The sequence below is a fragment of the Hermetia illucens genome, chromosome 2 (genome assembly GCF_905115235.1).
Source record: "Hermetia illucens chromosome 2, iHerIll2.2.curated.20191125, whole genome shotgun sequence".
Lineage (NCBI taxonomy): Eukaryota > Metazoa > Arthropoda > Insecta > Diptera > Stratiomyidae > Hermetia > Hermetia illucens.
The window spans coordinates 5,303,881-5,319,738 of NC_051850.1; the positions used below are offsets into that span (position 1 = coordinate 5,303,881).

Sequence of the window (15,858 nt, forward strand, 5' to 3'; positions counted from 1 at the left end):
TATTTCACTTACCGTGGATGCGAGAATCTCGTGAGGACAACATCCCAGGAGGAAGCTCTTGCAGACTTTCTGGTCCGAAAATTTCATCGTGTATCTGGTGGTCTCACCTGAAATGAAGGCAAAAATTATTGTTAATAAAACTTCAATCGAAAATAAATAAAGATAAAAGGATCTGTTTCACACAAAACCTTAAAAAGGGAAAAGTTTAGACGTGAAGCAATAGATCCAAGGTCAACATTGGCATACTGCGAGGGCAACAACCAAAAAAGACCCCTGCTCAATAACCAGGGACTAGCAAAAGCAGGAAGTGGACAGGCTTGAGTGGCACATGCGTTATCTAAAGGAAGGCCTGAAACCAGAAGAGACCCTTAAAAGGGCTGAGAGCAAATCTAAGCATCTAAGCCATCTTTATCGGAGCCAAGAAAGCGGGGAGCAGCGGAGATTAGCCCACATGAAAAGAATGGTTCCAAAAAACCCAAACTTGAACCCAAGAGGGGAAGCCCGGATGGGTCAGGGATGAAGGTAGGAATCACGAAATCCGTCATTAGCTATGATAGTGCACTCAAGAGAATTCGACTGACTATACTACAGGGTGCGGCAGCATAACTTCCTTTTTTCAAAACTCAATAAAAACTATTGTATACATCGGAAAATATTTATTTATTTTTTATAATGTAGGTACATGTCTGAAGTTTTTATTTACATTGCTTTGAAGATCAAATCTGTTAGGTGACGTCCCACATTCTCCATATATTGCGTAAACCGATTTCTGGCGTTTGTCATGACTCTTGTTAGCATAGCAGGTGTTATGTTGGCAATTTCTTCTTGGATGTTGGTCTTCAAATCTTGTAGGGTTCTTGGACGGTTCACATAAACACGGGATTTCAAAAAACCCCATAGAAAAAAATCACAAGGGGACAGATCGGGAGAGCATGCCGGCCATTCCAAATTGCCTCTAATTGAGATAAGGCGCTCTGGAAAGTGTTCCCTCAAAACAGCCATCGATGCTCTTGAAGTGTGTGCTGTTGCACCGTCTTGTTGAAACCAAGTGTCCCCCAAATCCAAATTTTCTAGTCGTGGGAAAAAAAAATTCTGCAGCATGTTTACATACCGGTCCGAATTCACTGTCACTGTAACCTGATTTTCCTCAAAAAACCAGGGACCAATAATTCCAGCTGAGGAAATTGCACACCACACTGTGACTTTGGGTGAATGCAAAGGCTTTTGATGCAATTCTCGAGGGTTGGTGTCAGCCCAGTAGCGCATGTTTTGTTTGTTAACCGACCCACACAAATGAAAATGGGCTTCATCGCTAAAAAAAACAATAGCACCCTCGGGAACGACATCAAGAAGAAGCTCACACGCGTTCATCCGAGAATTGAAGTCACGTTCTGAAAGTTCCTCCACTATCGCCATCTTATAGGGATGAAAATGAAGATCATCACGAAGAATTCTTCTCACAGAACGATCGGATAGTCCAAGGGCAGATGCGTGTTTGCACGCAGAACGCCGTGGCGATCGCAACATTGACGCTCTCACTGCTTCAATGTTCTCAGGTAATCTAACGGGCCGAGGGACTCCAGTTCTTCCTTTTGTCGCACTTGCAGTTTGTCTGAATGTAGTGACCCATGTAACAATTGATTTGCGGTCTGGGACGGGAGCCGACGGGGCTAAATTAAAGCGATTCCGAAATGCACGCTGTGTTGCAATAACCGAACATCCGCTTGAAAAGTAAACCTCAACGGCAAAGGCACGCTCCTCACTATTCCAACGCATGATGGCGACTGAACCGTGTCGGGACAAAACTTTACAGTATCCCCTCTTGAACGAGACCACTAGCGCTCCGCTATGACATCAACTAACTGAGTGGCGGGCTTTTTAAAAAAGGAAGTTATGCTGCCGCACCCTGTACTATTATTAACTTTATTTAAACAGATATCGGTATGGAAGGTATTTCGCAGCCCAGGCACCATATAGTGGTAGCCTGTTGTTTTTTTTTCAGATTTCCGATTGGGTAGTTTCTGAGAATGGGTCCGTTAAAGAAATCATCCCTTTCCACCCCTGCCACTCCCCGCTTTTTTAACAAATCTCAAAACTAAGACCGGCTTCGAAAAGTACTAATCGGGACCTTTCATTTGATACCCCACATGACTACATTCGGTGAAAAAAAATTTTACACCCCCTTTTTCCATGTATGGATACCCCCCGGCCTAAATTCAACCTAGAAGGATATCACTCGCTGCATGTCTGGGGTCTACAGTTCCCACCTTCTCACCAAATTTCGTGTCAATCGGTGTAGCCGTTTCTGAGAAAAGTGCTCGTGTCACACAGACGGAGGAAAGCGTACAGCGAATCTAGGAAACTCGACCAGCGTTGCGAAGCTCAAGATGAACGAAAACGATGGATGGACTGAAATTACCAACAAAAAAGCGAAACGAAAAGCAAAATTGCGAACTCGTCCATATGCAATTGTTATCTCCAGTAAGGGAAATCTGTACTACGCGGAGGTACTCAAAAACATCAAAGCTGATCCCGACCTAAGAGATCTGAGCGGGAATGTGAACAGAATCCGAAGAACCCAGAAAGGGGATCTCATGTTCCGAGCTGAAAAGAACCAGTGGTTGCAAAACTGATGACTTTCGCACTCATGTGAAAAACTCACTTGGGGAGAATGCCGCAGTGTGTGCCCAAAAGCATGAGATCTATATGCAATGTAAGGACCTCGATGAAGTCACATCGAAAGGAGAAATTTGTGCTGCTCTGAAGGAGCAATTCAAGTTGAAAGAACTTACAGAGGAATCTGTTGTGGGCCTACAAAAAGCCTATGTTGGCACTCAAACGGTCACAATACGAGTACCAGCGGAGGCAGCGCAGATGTTGTTGGCTGGCGGAAGCGTTCGGATTGGGTGCGTTATCTGCCCTTTAAGAGAACAAATTTGACTGAGGTGCTTTAAATGCCTCATGTTTGGACACTTCGCGAAGGCATGCACCAGCAGCATTGATCGATCCGACCGATGCAGAAGGTGTGGGGAAAAAGACCATATTGCCAGAGACTGCAATAGGAACCCCAAATGCCTATTGTGCGAAGTAAAAGAGGAGCAGGATAACCGGCATATTGCCGGAAGTGATAAATGTCCGGAATTTAGGAAGGCGCTCACTGCAATGAGAAAATGAGTTTTATCCAAATAAACCTCAATCATTGCAGGGTCGCTCAGGATTTACTTGAGCAGACCACGTTCGAATCTGAGATGGAAATTGCTATCATAAGTGAACCATATAGAAACCGTCACGGTGGCATATGGGTCACAGATTCGACTGGTGGAGCGGCAATATGGACTTGTGGTCGACAGGCGATATAATGTACTGGAAGTCAGGCAGCCAGTGGCCCCACCAAGTTTGACACTGTCTGACTTCGAGCAAATGCTTGATAATCTTGTTCTCGACGCAAGGGAACGAAGTCCAAAGGTGATAGCGGGTGATTTCAATGCTTGGGCCCTAGAATGGGGTAGCAGAGAACCAAATGTTAGGGGGCACAGTTTATTAGAAAATTTCGCGCAGATGGACATAGTTTTGACTAACGAAGGTACTGTAAACTGTCCTGACTGCCCTGGTGCGTCAGTGAACGCTACACCCACAGCGATCACCAGGCACTCATCTTTGAGACATGTGTCGAGCCACAGGGCAAAGAGCTATCATGCCCGAAACCGAAAAAGATTTCAGGCTGGTCTGCAAAATCCTTGGATGAGCAGACCTTCATAGAGGTGTGGTTAAATCAACCTGATAAAGCAGGCGCCTCCACGGAAAAAGCCGTCCATCTGGCTCAATGCACCGCCAAAGCATATGACGCGTCCATGCCTAGGAGGTGCTCATTCCCCCGTAGAAGACCAAACTACTGGTGGAATGATGAACTGGCCGGTATTTGATCAACCTGCCACCGAGCCAGAAGAGCAGCTCAGAGGGCGGTAGGTAGAGCCGATCCGGGGCAGAAAGAGTGCGCCTATAAGGCAGCCCGCAAAACCCTCAAGCTCGCCATCCAGCGAAGCAAGACGAAATGCTTTAAGGAGCTCTGCTCAGAAGCGAACGTAAACCCGTGGGGGAGAGCTTATGGAATCGTGGTGGCCGTTCATCTCCGCAGATCACGTGTCCCACCCTCTTGCTGAAAATCATCCAGGGGTTATTCCCCCAGCAAGAGGAGAGCACCGGCATATTCCAACCACCTCTGAACGTGACGACAATTCCGCCAGTCACCAGAGACGAGCTGCTGGAGATCTACGGTAGAATAGGGGACAATAAAGCGCCGGGCCTGGACGGAGTACCGAATAAGGCCCTTAAGCTTGCAGTGAAATCCAGGCCGGACATGTTCGCTGAGTTGTTCGAAGCGTGGATGTGCGAAGGAATATTTCCAGCGCCATGGAAGCAACAGACGTTGATACTGACTAAGCCTGGTAAACCTCCAGGTGAACCATCGTCATATCGACCCATGTCTTTTGGACACGGTGGTAATCTATAACAGATTGAGTTGTTGAGAGCCAAGGCGGCCTTTCAGATCGGCAGTACGGGTTCCGTAAAGCCAGATCAACCATTGATGCCATCAAATTGGTTACTGGCTTGGCTGAAGATACTATCCACGGAAAGGGTAATAACAGCAAATATTGCGTGATAGTAACCCTGGACGTGAAAAATGCATTTAACTCGGACAGCCCCTGACTCTCATACTTCGAGTGAACTCCCGTTGTATGTGAGTACAGCTCGATTGTTTGCGGTTGGCCCCCTAGTGGGAGTTTCATGGTGGCTGTGGTTATGCTCAAGCGAGAAGAGACCTTCGGGCCTCGTCGTGGTGTTGCGTTTCAACACGGGTGCCGTACTCCTTAGTTCGGTAGAGATTTAGGTATGTCTTGCATCCACCAGTATGAATGCTAAGCCATGCACTTGGTATAGACTGGTACCGTTGTTGCTTGTCTCAGTGGGGCTCTGATTGTAGTCACAAAATCAATCCGTGTCTTAAGAAGACCGTAGATTAAGTCTCCACGACAGGTACCTACGTAAAACACTCAAGGACTTAACTGTCAGCGCAACTGAAGTCGAGGAGGCAATAAAACAAATGAAATCGGGGAAAGCAACAGGACCTGACGACATCGCATCTGAGCTCTGGTAAGCGAAGAGCTGGGACCCAACACTGTGGCTCAGTGAATTCTTTAACCGGGTTATTCAGGAAGGAAGAACACCATCTGACTGGCAAGAAAGTACCACTGTTCCAATATGGAAAAAGAAAGGTAGCCCAGCAGAATGTTCAAATTACCGTCCGATCCGGTTACTTTCCCATACCATAAAGATTTTTGAACGCATTCTTGACAACCGTATTCGCGAAATCGTTGAAATAACCGTGAATCAAGCCGGATTTGTCAAGAACTGCGGAACTACTGACGCAATACACGCTGCGCGGTTACTCATGGAGAAACACCGCGATAAGCATCGCCCTCTTTACATTGCATTTCTGGATCTAGAGAAAGAGTTGACCGTGTGCCACACGAACTCATCTGGTATGCTTTACGACAACATTGTTCTACCACGATCCGAAAAGTAAAGTTCGAAGTATGGCGGGTGTATCAATACCGCTTCGTGTCTCTGTTGGAGTTCATCAAGGAAGTGCCCTCTCAACACTCCTCTTTGTCCTTGTTATGGACACCGTCACACGGGATATCCAACGTCCAGCGCCCTACACACTGCTTTATGCAGATGATGTTTTCCTAGCATCTGATAGCAAAAATGATCTCGAGCAACTTGTTCAAAAATGGAATGATCGCCTCATGCAACACGGTCGCAAATTGAATTTAAACAAAACTGAATTTTTGACGACCGATCCCCATGAAACAGGCACAATCACTGTCAGCGGTAATGATCTGCCCAGAACTGAGTGACTTAAATACCTCGGGTCAACGCTATCAGCCAATGGAGAGCTGCGTTATGAAATTGCTTCACGCATTAACGCAACCTGGATGAAGTGGCATTCCACAACTGGAGTTCTCTGTGATCGACGTATCAAAGAACGTCTCAAATCTAAAATTTACAGCAATGTCGTCTGTTCAGTCGCTCTCTATGGTTCTGAGTGTTGGCTGACTATAAAAAACAATGAACGGCGTCTTGCGGTAATGGAGACGAAGATGCTACGTTGGACTAGTGGCGTCACCCGTTTAGATCACATCCGAAGTGGGGATATCCGCGATCGTTATGGAGTTGCACCGATCGTGGAAAAGTTGCGAGAGAGACGTCGTCGATGGTATGGTCACGCAATTCGTGCAAACGAGAATTCACTTGCCAAGATTGGTCTGAACATCGAAGTCGATGGTAAACGACTAAAAGGCAGACCTAAGCAACGGTGGCTTGATACGCTGGATGGGGATTTGAAACCCTCGAGATTGCACCCAGATCAGGCATTCAATAGAGCCAAATGGTGAAACCGATCACGACGAGCCGACCCCGCTTGTGAACGGGACAAAGGCTGAAGAAAAAGAAGATTTTCCATTCTGTCAAGTTTTTGAAGGTACTGTTTGCTTTTTCCTGCAGTTAGGGAGTGTCTTCCCGAGTGCCTATTCGGTAGTCCTTAGGGGCAGAAGCAGATTGCACTCCATAACTGATAAACATCAAAAACAGGCTGGATGTGTGCCACAAGCCCGAAACAAGAAGGAGGCACTAACACTGGACTGCAAAATACAAACATTCATGAGAAATCAAAATATGATCAAACTTGCGTAAAACCATTCGCCTAGAACGCAATTCAAAGACCTACACATATTGACGGAGAGTACGTTGGAGCATGGTTAGGAAATGAATGAGTTGACAATCATCAAGGTGGGGGATGAATTGTAATTGATTTATTGGTCTTAAGTCCCAATCGAGGACGAAATATTGGCATCTTACATTGGATGTTGTTGTAATGCGTATCTACAAATCAGAGATCGACTTTTGCATGGACATATGAATTCCTCTTAAAAAGGACGATCTGAAAGGCGCCATAGTAGCGTAAACTATGTTAGGACTCAAATGCAAACAGAATTCATCGTATCCCTATACGACAACGAGAAATTATTGATAATATATAAACGCGGAACACAATAGACGACAGTGACGCAAATGCCTCGCACCATCCCAAACGATTACATGAGCGGACCACCATTGAGAGGGCTCCCAAACTAACAACAAATGATTCTTCCAACTTTTCTCAAGCCTAAATTGATCGTAACAATTACCATTTCTTGTCGTCCCCATTAACTGGTCCAACATCGCTCTCATTTGATCTGTAGCCGTCATTTTTTCAGGAAATTTCAGCAGCCGTCACTTGGAATATGTCAAACTTTCTATGTACGCAAGGCGAAAATCTCGAACAACTTCAAACTTTTCTTTAGCCCAAAAACAACCTCAAACTGAGGTTATTCGCGATTATTTCACGTCCAAACTAAGCCAGAACGATTCGCCTAGATTTTCTGAAAACACACTATCACTTGCACTGGATTTAATTGAGAAAATTTCAGAAAAAAATCGCCACAAACAGAGCCAACCAACACTTTCCGAAAATCTCCGATATTCCCAATAGAAATGGCGGCGAATAAAACACTCAATTTTCGGAATGACGTTGCCATGTGGGGTTTTCGGAAAGTATCAGCTGTTGGGACGTGGGCGACATCTGAAGTAATTGTAGGAGTTTCAATATCATATGGGTTTTGTTTACGTTGCTTAGTTATCAAGTGGGGGAGGCTGTTTGAGTGATTTTGGGTCTTGACTGGAACTAAATTAATAACAATCAATAAAGAGGTAAAATTTAGTTGATCATTTTTCAATATATTCATTAAAGGATTTTATAAACCTAAAAACGAATTTAGTTTGCTGCGGAAGATCCGGCGATATTTGGTTCTTAAATTACTTTTCGAGGTAACACTGCACCTGTTGGATGGGGGAGGGCATCCCTTCTGTTCATCATGAAAATTCAGGAAGAACACTCCATCGAATGGTCGCCTTTTCTCAATGTGTAACTAAACAATTGAATATGGTTGTTGTTTCCGCTTAGTGAGGTATAGCGCTTCAGCCACGCCTACGGGCCATCGCTCGCAGTTGACTGAAATGCGCTTCAGCTCCCGCCAGAATCTTAGGCTAAGCGAAGCGTCTATGTATATGTCGGAAGCGTCGAGGAATACGGCTAAGACTGCATCTTATTGGGGGAATACCAGAAGTATAGCTCGGTGGTCTGAAACACCTTTGCAGCCTCTGGAGACCGCACCACCAAGCGGAAGTTTTCGATCTTCGGCCCACACAAGTAAGCGTTAAGTATCGATTGACGCTGGACGGTTGTTACATACGCAAAAACTGTGGTCCCACGTTGGGCGACAACTCTGTGGCGATGAGAATCCAGCGTTACATCGCCTTGGTACCAACACGGTCACCAAGGCTGGCAACCAACCAAACTCCCCTAACAGGTTTGCCAGTCGTTAACACCGACTGTGCGAAATAGTATATGGAACGGGCCAGATGATACGGTGGCCCTACGGCAGTCCACTCCAACCTAATCGTTCGCCCCCATGAAGACGAAAGGAGTCGGCTCAAAGCTATTCCTCCATGTCCATCCCGCGCGCGTTAAGTTTTTCTTTTTGATTGTGTCCCCTTCCTGTCCAACGACTTAAGGACAGTATAGCTCCTTTGGGATTGAAATCTTCGGTGGTATCAATCCGCCTTGAGACTTCTCCTCTCTATTAAAGTGGATTTAGTATAGTTGACTCCTAAGTCAAAGCATGTGATAAAATCTTTGTGTCCTGACAGGGAGATAATACGTGACGACCAAGAACCTCGGCCCACATCTCGCCGAACTGCTAGCATTCGGGTTAACTCCACCACGTGCAGTTCGGTCCCTGTTATCTCGTACAGTCGGTGTTCACGATTTGCAAACCTGCTAGCGGAATTTGGTTGGCTGATAGCCTTAGTGGCCTTGTTGGTGCTAAGGTGATGCAACGCTGGACTCTCATAGCAACAGATTTGACGCCCAACGTAGGGCCACGGTTGTTGCGTCCGTAATGGAGTTGACACCCAACATGGAGCCATAGTGCTGCATACGTAACACGGCCTTGGGCAAGAAACGACGGTAGAAGTTTAATATGCCATAGATTCTTCTCAAATATTTAACAGAATTTTAGAAGCGGGAACCTCGTTTGGATTTTATCGGGATCCAGTTGGATGTCGTCTAACGTTGTCAGGTGGAATCTCACCTGCGGTTGAAAGTATTTGCATTTCTCAGGATTGAGTACTAGACCGGCCTCACCATCATTGCCGGTTCTGAGACAATGTGATAAGCAGATGCCACTCGCAAAGATCTCCATCTCTACACTTGAACAAGACGCATACAATGCACCTCCTTTTCAAAGACATCCGCTCATAACTCCGCGCCGTAGAGCAGAACCGACTGCATTGTTCCCATAAGGAGACGTCTCCTAATAGATTTAGGGCCCCCAACATTCGCCATTAGCCGACTCAAGGTCCAGACTTCAGCTGCAGCCCTTTCCCATGCTGCTTTGATTTGCTCGAAGAAGCTCACTTTTGAGTCCAGCATTAAACCAAGGTATTTAACCGCTGGTTTTGACTCTATAGTCAACTCGCCGATCGATATTGGACGAAGGGTCGGGATTCTCTTTCTGGTCAAGGTTACTACTTCGATTTTTTCCAGCGCCTCCATAACAGCATCCACTCTCCCTGTTCTGAACCCGAACTGCCTTGGGGATAAGTCCAGGGCAGCGCGGATCGCTTCAGCAAGTCTGCTCCTAATAAGCTTTTCGAGGACTTTCTCGTCCGTATACACAGCGGTCGATAAGCAAACGGCAGCTCCGGATCTCCTTTTCCCTCGCTAATCAGCACGAGTCTGGCCACCTTCCAGCGACAAAGCGACAAGGAAAAATGTCCTCCTTAAAGCAAGCGTTGAACGCCCCAAGCAGCAAGTCTGGCCGTTGGCGGAACACCAGTTTCTAAACTTCCGCCGAAATATCATCAAGACCAGGCGCCTTGTTGTTTTTCATGATGAGAATCGCTTTTTCGAGCTCTATCACTGTGAAAAGGGGGGCAATCCTCGACGCTTTCCGCGCTATTGACATCAACCCGTACAGAATATCTGGGGAATAATGTCCGTAAAATGCGGTCTATTTGGTCGGTACTTAGTATGCATTGCTTCCACAGTGCCCCGATTTTCCGGGTGACAAGCTTATAGCCAAGACCTCATTCACGTTGACCAGGTTCTGCCAGCCCGATCTATACTTCGCCTTTATGTCACATGCGTCCTTGTTAGCGTGCAAACATTGTGCAAAACGGCGGACCTTATGAGACTCCTTCCGTAGGTCGGCAATTTCTGTCTTCCGCCAATACATAGAAGGCTTATCACCGCTGAGCGCGCCTCCGACGTCGAGGATAAAGTGGTGCGAACCTCGCTCAAGAACTTTGTAAGGTCCATCGTATGGTGGCTGCAACGATCTCTGGGAGGCGTCGGTCCTTACCAAGGCGTTTATACATGACTCAAGATCCCTAGGCCCGCTGGTGACGTTTTTCGCATGGTTGACGAGGGGTAGGGATTTTATCCAGCGCACAGCGTCCCTGAGCAAACGCAACAGGCCGCTTGGATTTCAGCTTGATCGCACGTCGAGATCTGGATCGCTACGGACTCTCAAGATCTCTGCGCATACAATTTTCGCAAGGCTTGCATTAATTTCCTCGCGGCTAACTGTCCGTAGGATAAGTATACATATATACACGGCCGTTTATTATATTATTTTAAAACAAGTAACCTTATTACCGATCCCTACACTTTTCCTCGACAACCAACCTTAGGGCACATGTTCTGGCCCTATTTCCCGCCAATGTCCCGGTCGCCGGTCTTCGACAGACAAGTGGCTTACGAACGTAGAGGACTCCTCGGTTTTCTTTGTCCTTCGCTTGGCCAGCCAACCCAGTGCTCCCACCATGATGTGACATGAACGACATACACTTCAGTGACCTATTCCTTTCGGGAACCTCTAGCCTGCAGCCTTTGGATACCGCGTACCATCTCCATGATACAAGATACTCGATACTCGAAGAACGTCGTCCCTAGCGAATATTCTCAACCTTACCTGTCGAACAGTATCCTCAGGGTCTGGATATATTTCAAGTACTCACGCTATTTTCCAGTCCAAAGGATTGTGACCATTTTCCTTTATGACCACCAATTCGCCTTGAGTTGCTTGCCTTCTTGGGTCGTTCCACTTGTAGCGTGACTTAAATATTCATTTTCAAAGTGTTTTTGCAGCTATTGGATCTGTAGCCACCTTTTGGTTGCTGGTAGATCCTCACGCATGCCGTCGCCCATCAGGGGCCACAAAAGACTCCTCTGAATTAAAAAATAGGCAGGAGGAGATACCTGCAAGTCGTAGCTGTTCTCCACCAATAGATAAAACGGCACACTGTTCAATATCGCCTCCCAACCACAGAGAGCCGTATAAAAATCTTCACAAATTGGACGTTGAAGAGATTCGCTTGATGTATCGCTTCAGACTCCCTACAGCGGCCTCAAATAACTCTCCAATATGACTGGCTCTAGGAGGATTATGTTTCCATATAATGTCTTTCTGACTCATGGGTTCTTCACATTCTAACTCCACCCCTCCTTCCCAAGGCACCTACGCACTTCCTACCAAATTCATGCGGTTGTTAGACCGGATTGTTCTAGGTTGACCTCTCCGACTCACGAACCTTTGGAAGGCCGCTAGAAACGCATTCGTTGTCAAGTCCATACATAATTCTAAATGGACAACCTTAGTGCTCATGCAGACAAAAACGGCGACACACACTTTCATCCTCTTTGGTGCCCGCAGGTTTAATGCTTTCACCTGAAATGGTCCACACAAATCCATTTCACCTTTTTCAAACACCGCTGCTGGCCTGACACGATCGGAAGGAAGATCCGCCACCTTCGGGATTACTATCTCGCCTCGCGTCCTGATGTACTTCACATACTACCTTATCCATTTCTTGACTCTTTAAACTTATCTAATCACCAGATCTACTAAATGTGATTTTGCAAAAACGATGTGAAACAAAAGTGAAGGTTTCGTACCACAGAATAGATAAATTTGAAACAGGTTTGCAGCGCATTTCACAGTGCAAAAATCATCCTAATGAACTCAAAGAGTCCGAAAGGTGCGAATATTGCCGTTTCGGAATGTTTTCGCGAGCGACATTGTCCAAAGTCGAAAAAATACAACAATTTGTTATAGAGTGCGCAAAAATGTTGGATGACTGGAGTGGGGTATCGTAAGGTTGTCTCCATTTTTTTTTGAGTAGGGTAGATGAATGCGTTTACGCACAAAGTGTTTTACAGCCGCAACAATACGCTGCCGGACTACCAACTGAACACCTCCGTGTCACCAGAGAGCAAGCTTGGAACCGTTTGGCACATACTTTGGGCCAGTCCTTCCGCTTTGCCGGCTTTGGGAGCCTTCAAATCAAGGAATCTCTTTCACTAACGGGAGGGGAGGAAGGGAGTTGTTAGTTCAGGGAACCCCTTGCTATACGGTCCTTCCACCGGTCGAGTTCAATCTTCTTCGCACTAAGAAGAGCCCGAACATAATGCGCAACACGAATCCAGCTGCCAACGCTCTTCACCATCTCTCTGACAATGTTGTTTACATAGAGCTGCTGATGAAAACCGTCCCGCCTTTCACAAGAGAAGAAGCTGTCTTCAGTGTCGTCCGCCACTCCATTGCAGAACACACAATCTCAACTCAAAACCAAAATTCTTAAATAAAATTTGCATTAGCCAACTTGAGATTATATACACACAAGCAAACAATACCTGACAAACAAAGCAAAGGCGAGCAACGCCTGACAAGTTGCTCCTGTTCTGGACCAAAACATGGGTGTTTATTCCAGAAAGAAGGATCCGTGAACCAAACAAAATGAGTGAAAATTTTTTATCTATTGGTGCAGTTTCGATTACACGTTGGGTTATAAGGCCCATCCTGGTACAAGTCCCCACTTCGCAAGACTTGGAATACTTGAATTTTCTTTAATTATCTGTGAGGTTTCAATATACTAAAGACCCTGACCGTGACTCATAATAGCCTGATTAAAAATTGACCGTGTAAGGTTGTCCCTAGTCGTTGTCAGTAAATTTTTGGCACCGAAGTTGTTGCTGAAGTTATATTGGTTCTAATTACGTTAAAGCATTATCATAAATTTGCTTTGAATTTCCAATGAGTCTTCGCACTGATGAAATTATTTCAAACATGAACTGCAAGGGAAGTCCTTAAGAGGATTGAAGCGTGTAAATTAGGCAATGAGTCTGGTTTGATTCATTTGTTCCATTCATTTAGAATCATAATTCAAGGTGACCTCCTTCAAAATAACTTCATCTGCAATCCTTACAATATTCATAAAAGTCCCAGAACTCGGATAGTCTTCAGCTTCAGTCCTTTGAAGTGATTCAAGTGGAACAAATTTTTACTTCTCTTCTTCTTTTTCTTCAGCCTTTGCCCCGTTCACAAGCGGGGTCGGCTCGTCGTGATCGGCTTCGCCATTTGGCTCTATCGAATGCCTGATCTGGGTGCAATCTCGAGGCTTTCAAATCCCCATCCAGCGTATCAAGCCACCGTTGCTTAGGTCTGCCTTTTGGTCGTTTACCAACGACTTCGATGTTCAGGCCAATCTTGGCAAGTGAATTCTCGTTTGCACGAATTGCGTGACCATACCATCGAAGACGCCTCTCTCGCAGCTTTTCCACGATCGGTGCAACCCCATAACGATCGCGGATATCCTCATTTCGGATGTGATCTAAACGTGTGACGCCACTAGTCCAACGTAGCATCTTCGTCTCCATTACCGCAAGACGCCGTTCATTGTCTTTTATGGTCGGCCAACACTCAGAACCATAGAGAGCGATTGGACGGACGACATTGCGGTAAATTTTAGATTTGAGACGTTCGTTGATACGTTGATCACAAAGGACATCAGTTGTGGAACGCCACTTCATCCAGGTTGCGTTAATGCGTGAAGCAATTTCATAACGCAGCTCTCCATTGGCTGATAGCGTTGACCCGAGGTATTTAAATCGCTCAGTTCTGGGCAAATCACTGCCGCTGACAGTGATTGTGCCTGTTTCATGGGGATCGGTCGTCAAAAATTCAGTTTTTGTTTAAATTCAATCTGAGACCATGTTGAATAATAATAATAAAAACATTTCCAACATTTTGTTCGTTTCTAGCTTCTTATGTTTATTTCTAAAATATATATAACCGTGAAAATAAACAATAAAACCTTATAATTGCTATCCTTCCAGTTCAACGCATCCCTATCATGAGCTCTACCAATCAACCGGAAGACACTTCTCCCACAGAGCCATCAGACAAGTTCCCTAATCGAAACATAAAACAACGACTCAATTTACATGTGAAACGGCGCCTTCAAGAAAACCTCAATGAACCAATTCCCACTGCTCATAATCAATCTGCTTTCACATCTCACGTAATTCCAACGACCACTTCTAAGCGTGGTGCCGCCTCGGAACGAGGAGCCACCTCCCATTGCGGTCGAGGTGGCAAAAAGGCTCGCAATACAAAGCAACAACTTACAACAAGTAGCTCCTTCACTTCTTCATCATGTCCTGACGATGACTGCAGCCGCGATGGAAGTTCCAGTTGTACAGATTTAAGTCGTGACAAGGATCAAAGTCCGGATATTTTGACGATGGTTTTAAATCAAAAGAAATTGACTTTATTCAATGATCCAGAAGTTATGAAATTTCTTGATGGGATTGTTGGAATTATCGGAAAGAAGTCGGACGAGAGTGGATGTATATAGCGCCTTGTTGTATTGTGTGTAGTCTGTTTTGATGGTGGAATATGAGTGGATTGTATGGACAAAGTTCGTATTTATCAATAAATTATATTATGGAATGAAAAGAAATTTTAATGACTCAATATCTACCCCCAAAATAGGTTTCCTTTCAGTATATATGGTTGACATAAACCACTTCGTGGCGCATATCCCGCCAACCATACCAACGCGCCATCGCTATCGATTCATGGCAACGTGCTTTAACTCGACCCATGATTTTCCGAGAAGTTTGCACTTTTCCACTACTGGTCTACGCCAGGTAGCTCTAGGGCATCCCACTCTAAAGTTACCTTAGAAAAGTGGGTTTTATTTTCTCAATGTGTCACCTAGCCACTGTCAATTTCTCCTTGTTATCGGTACTTCTGACGAAGTCCTTCATTGGTTATTGTCCTAGGCACCAATATCCCGATGATACTAGGCAAACATGAATTGGTGAAAAGTAGGACTTTCCTAATAACAGTGGTGGTCACTTTCCGTACACTGTTCCCATCTAACAGCAGTAATGCTGAAGATAGGACGAACCTGATAACACCACATTGGACTACGGAAATTATAAGCATATTCCCAGTATTTAGAGGGGCTTACTCAAGCGATGGGAGCTCAAACTCTTCTGGTCACACGTTCGCAATTCTCGCCCCTCGCCCACTTCTCTAGCTGCTAACAAAAAATTCGATAATGGTGCTTCATATTCTCCTGATTCAGCCTGTGAGTTTCTTCGAGGGTATTTTTTCTGCGACTTTTTATACTGACTTCTCCAAAGCTCTCGCATCTGTTGGCCACTCCTTGCTTCTCTCCATTTCCAACAACTATTCTCTCCTGGCTAAGGTCTCAACTAGCTAGTAGAGTCTGTATCTTGGTAGAATAGGTGAATACGTTTACGCACAGAGTGTTAGCGTCCCACAACGATACGCCGTTGGTTTTTGCGACTAAACACCTCCGCGTCTTCAGAAAACTACCCTGGAA

The 15,858-nt window shown here is 45.5% G+C and overlaps 2 protein-coding genes across 2 annotated transcripts in view; one reads left to right on the plus strand and one right to left on the minus strand.

Annotated features, from left to right (window-relative positions):
- Nucleotides 1-7,603, minus strand: part of LOC119648086 (putative RNA-binding protein Luc7-like 1) — a 70,232-nt gene extending 62,629 nt beyond the window's left edge. Inside the window, exons 1-2 of the mRNA XM_038049579.1 lie at nt 7,248-7,603; nt 13-107 (exon numbers count right to left, since the gene is read on the minus strand). Coding sequence (XP_037905507.1) covers nt 13-107; nt 7,248-7,308 — 156 coding nt within the window. The 5' untranslated portion in view covers nt 7,309-7,603. The remainder of the gene's footprint in view (nt 1-12; nt 108-7,247) is intronic.
- A 72-nt stretch (nt 7,604-7,675) lies between these two features.
- On the plus strand, nt 7,676-14,954 carry LOC119648087. Its single transcript, XM_038049580.1, has 2 exons — nt 7,676-7,809; nt 14,339-14,954. The coding sequence occupies exon 2, from the start codon at nt 14,356-14,358 to the stop codon at nt 14,857-14,859; it is 504 nt and encodes a 167-aa protein (XP_037905508.1). The 5' UTR covers nt 7,676-7,809; nt 14,339-14,355; the 3' UTR covers nt 14,860-14,954.
- Nucleotides 14,955-15,858: the final 904 nt, after the last annotated feature.

Excerpts from the sequence above, each read along its gene's own strand:
- LOC119648087 (XM_038049580.1), top strand. The coding sequence starts at position 14,356 with ATGAGCTCTACCAATCAACCGGAAGACACTTCTCCCACAGAGCCATCA.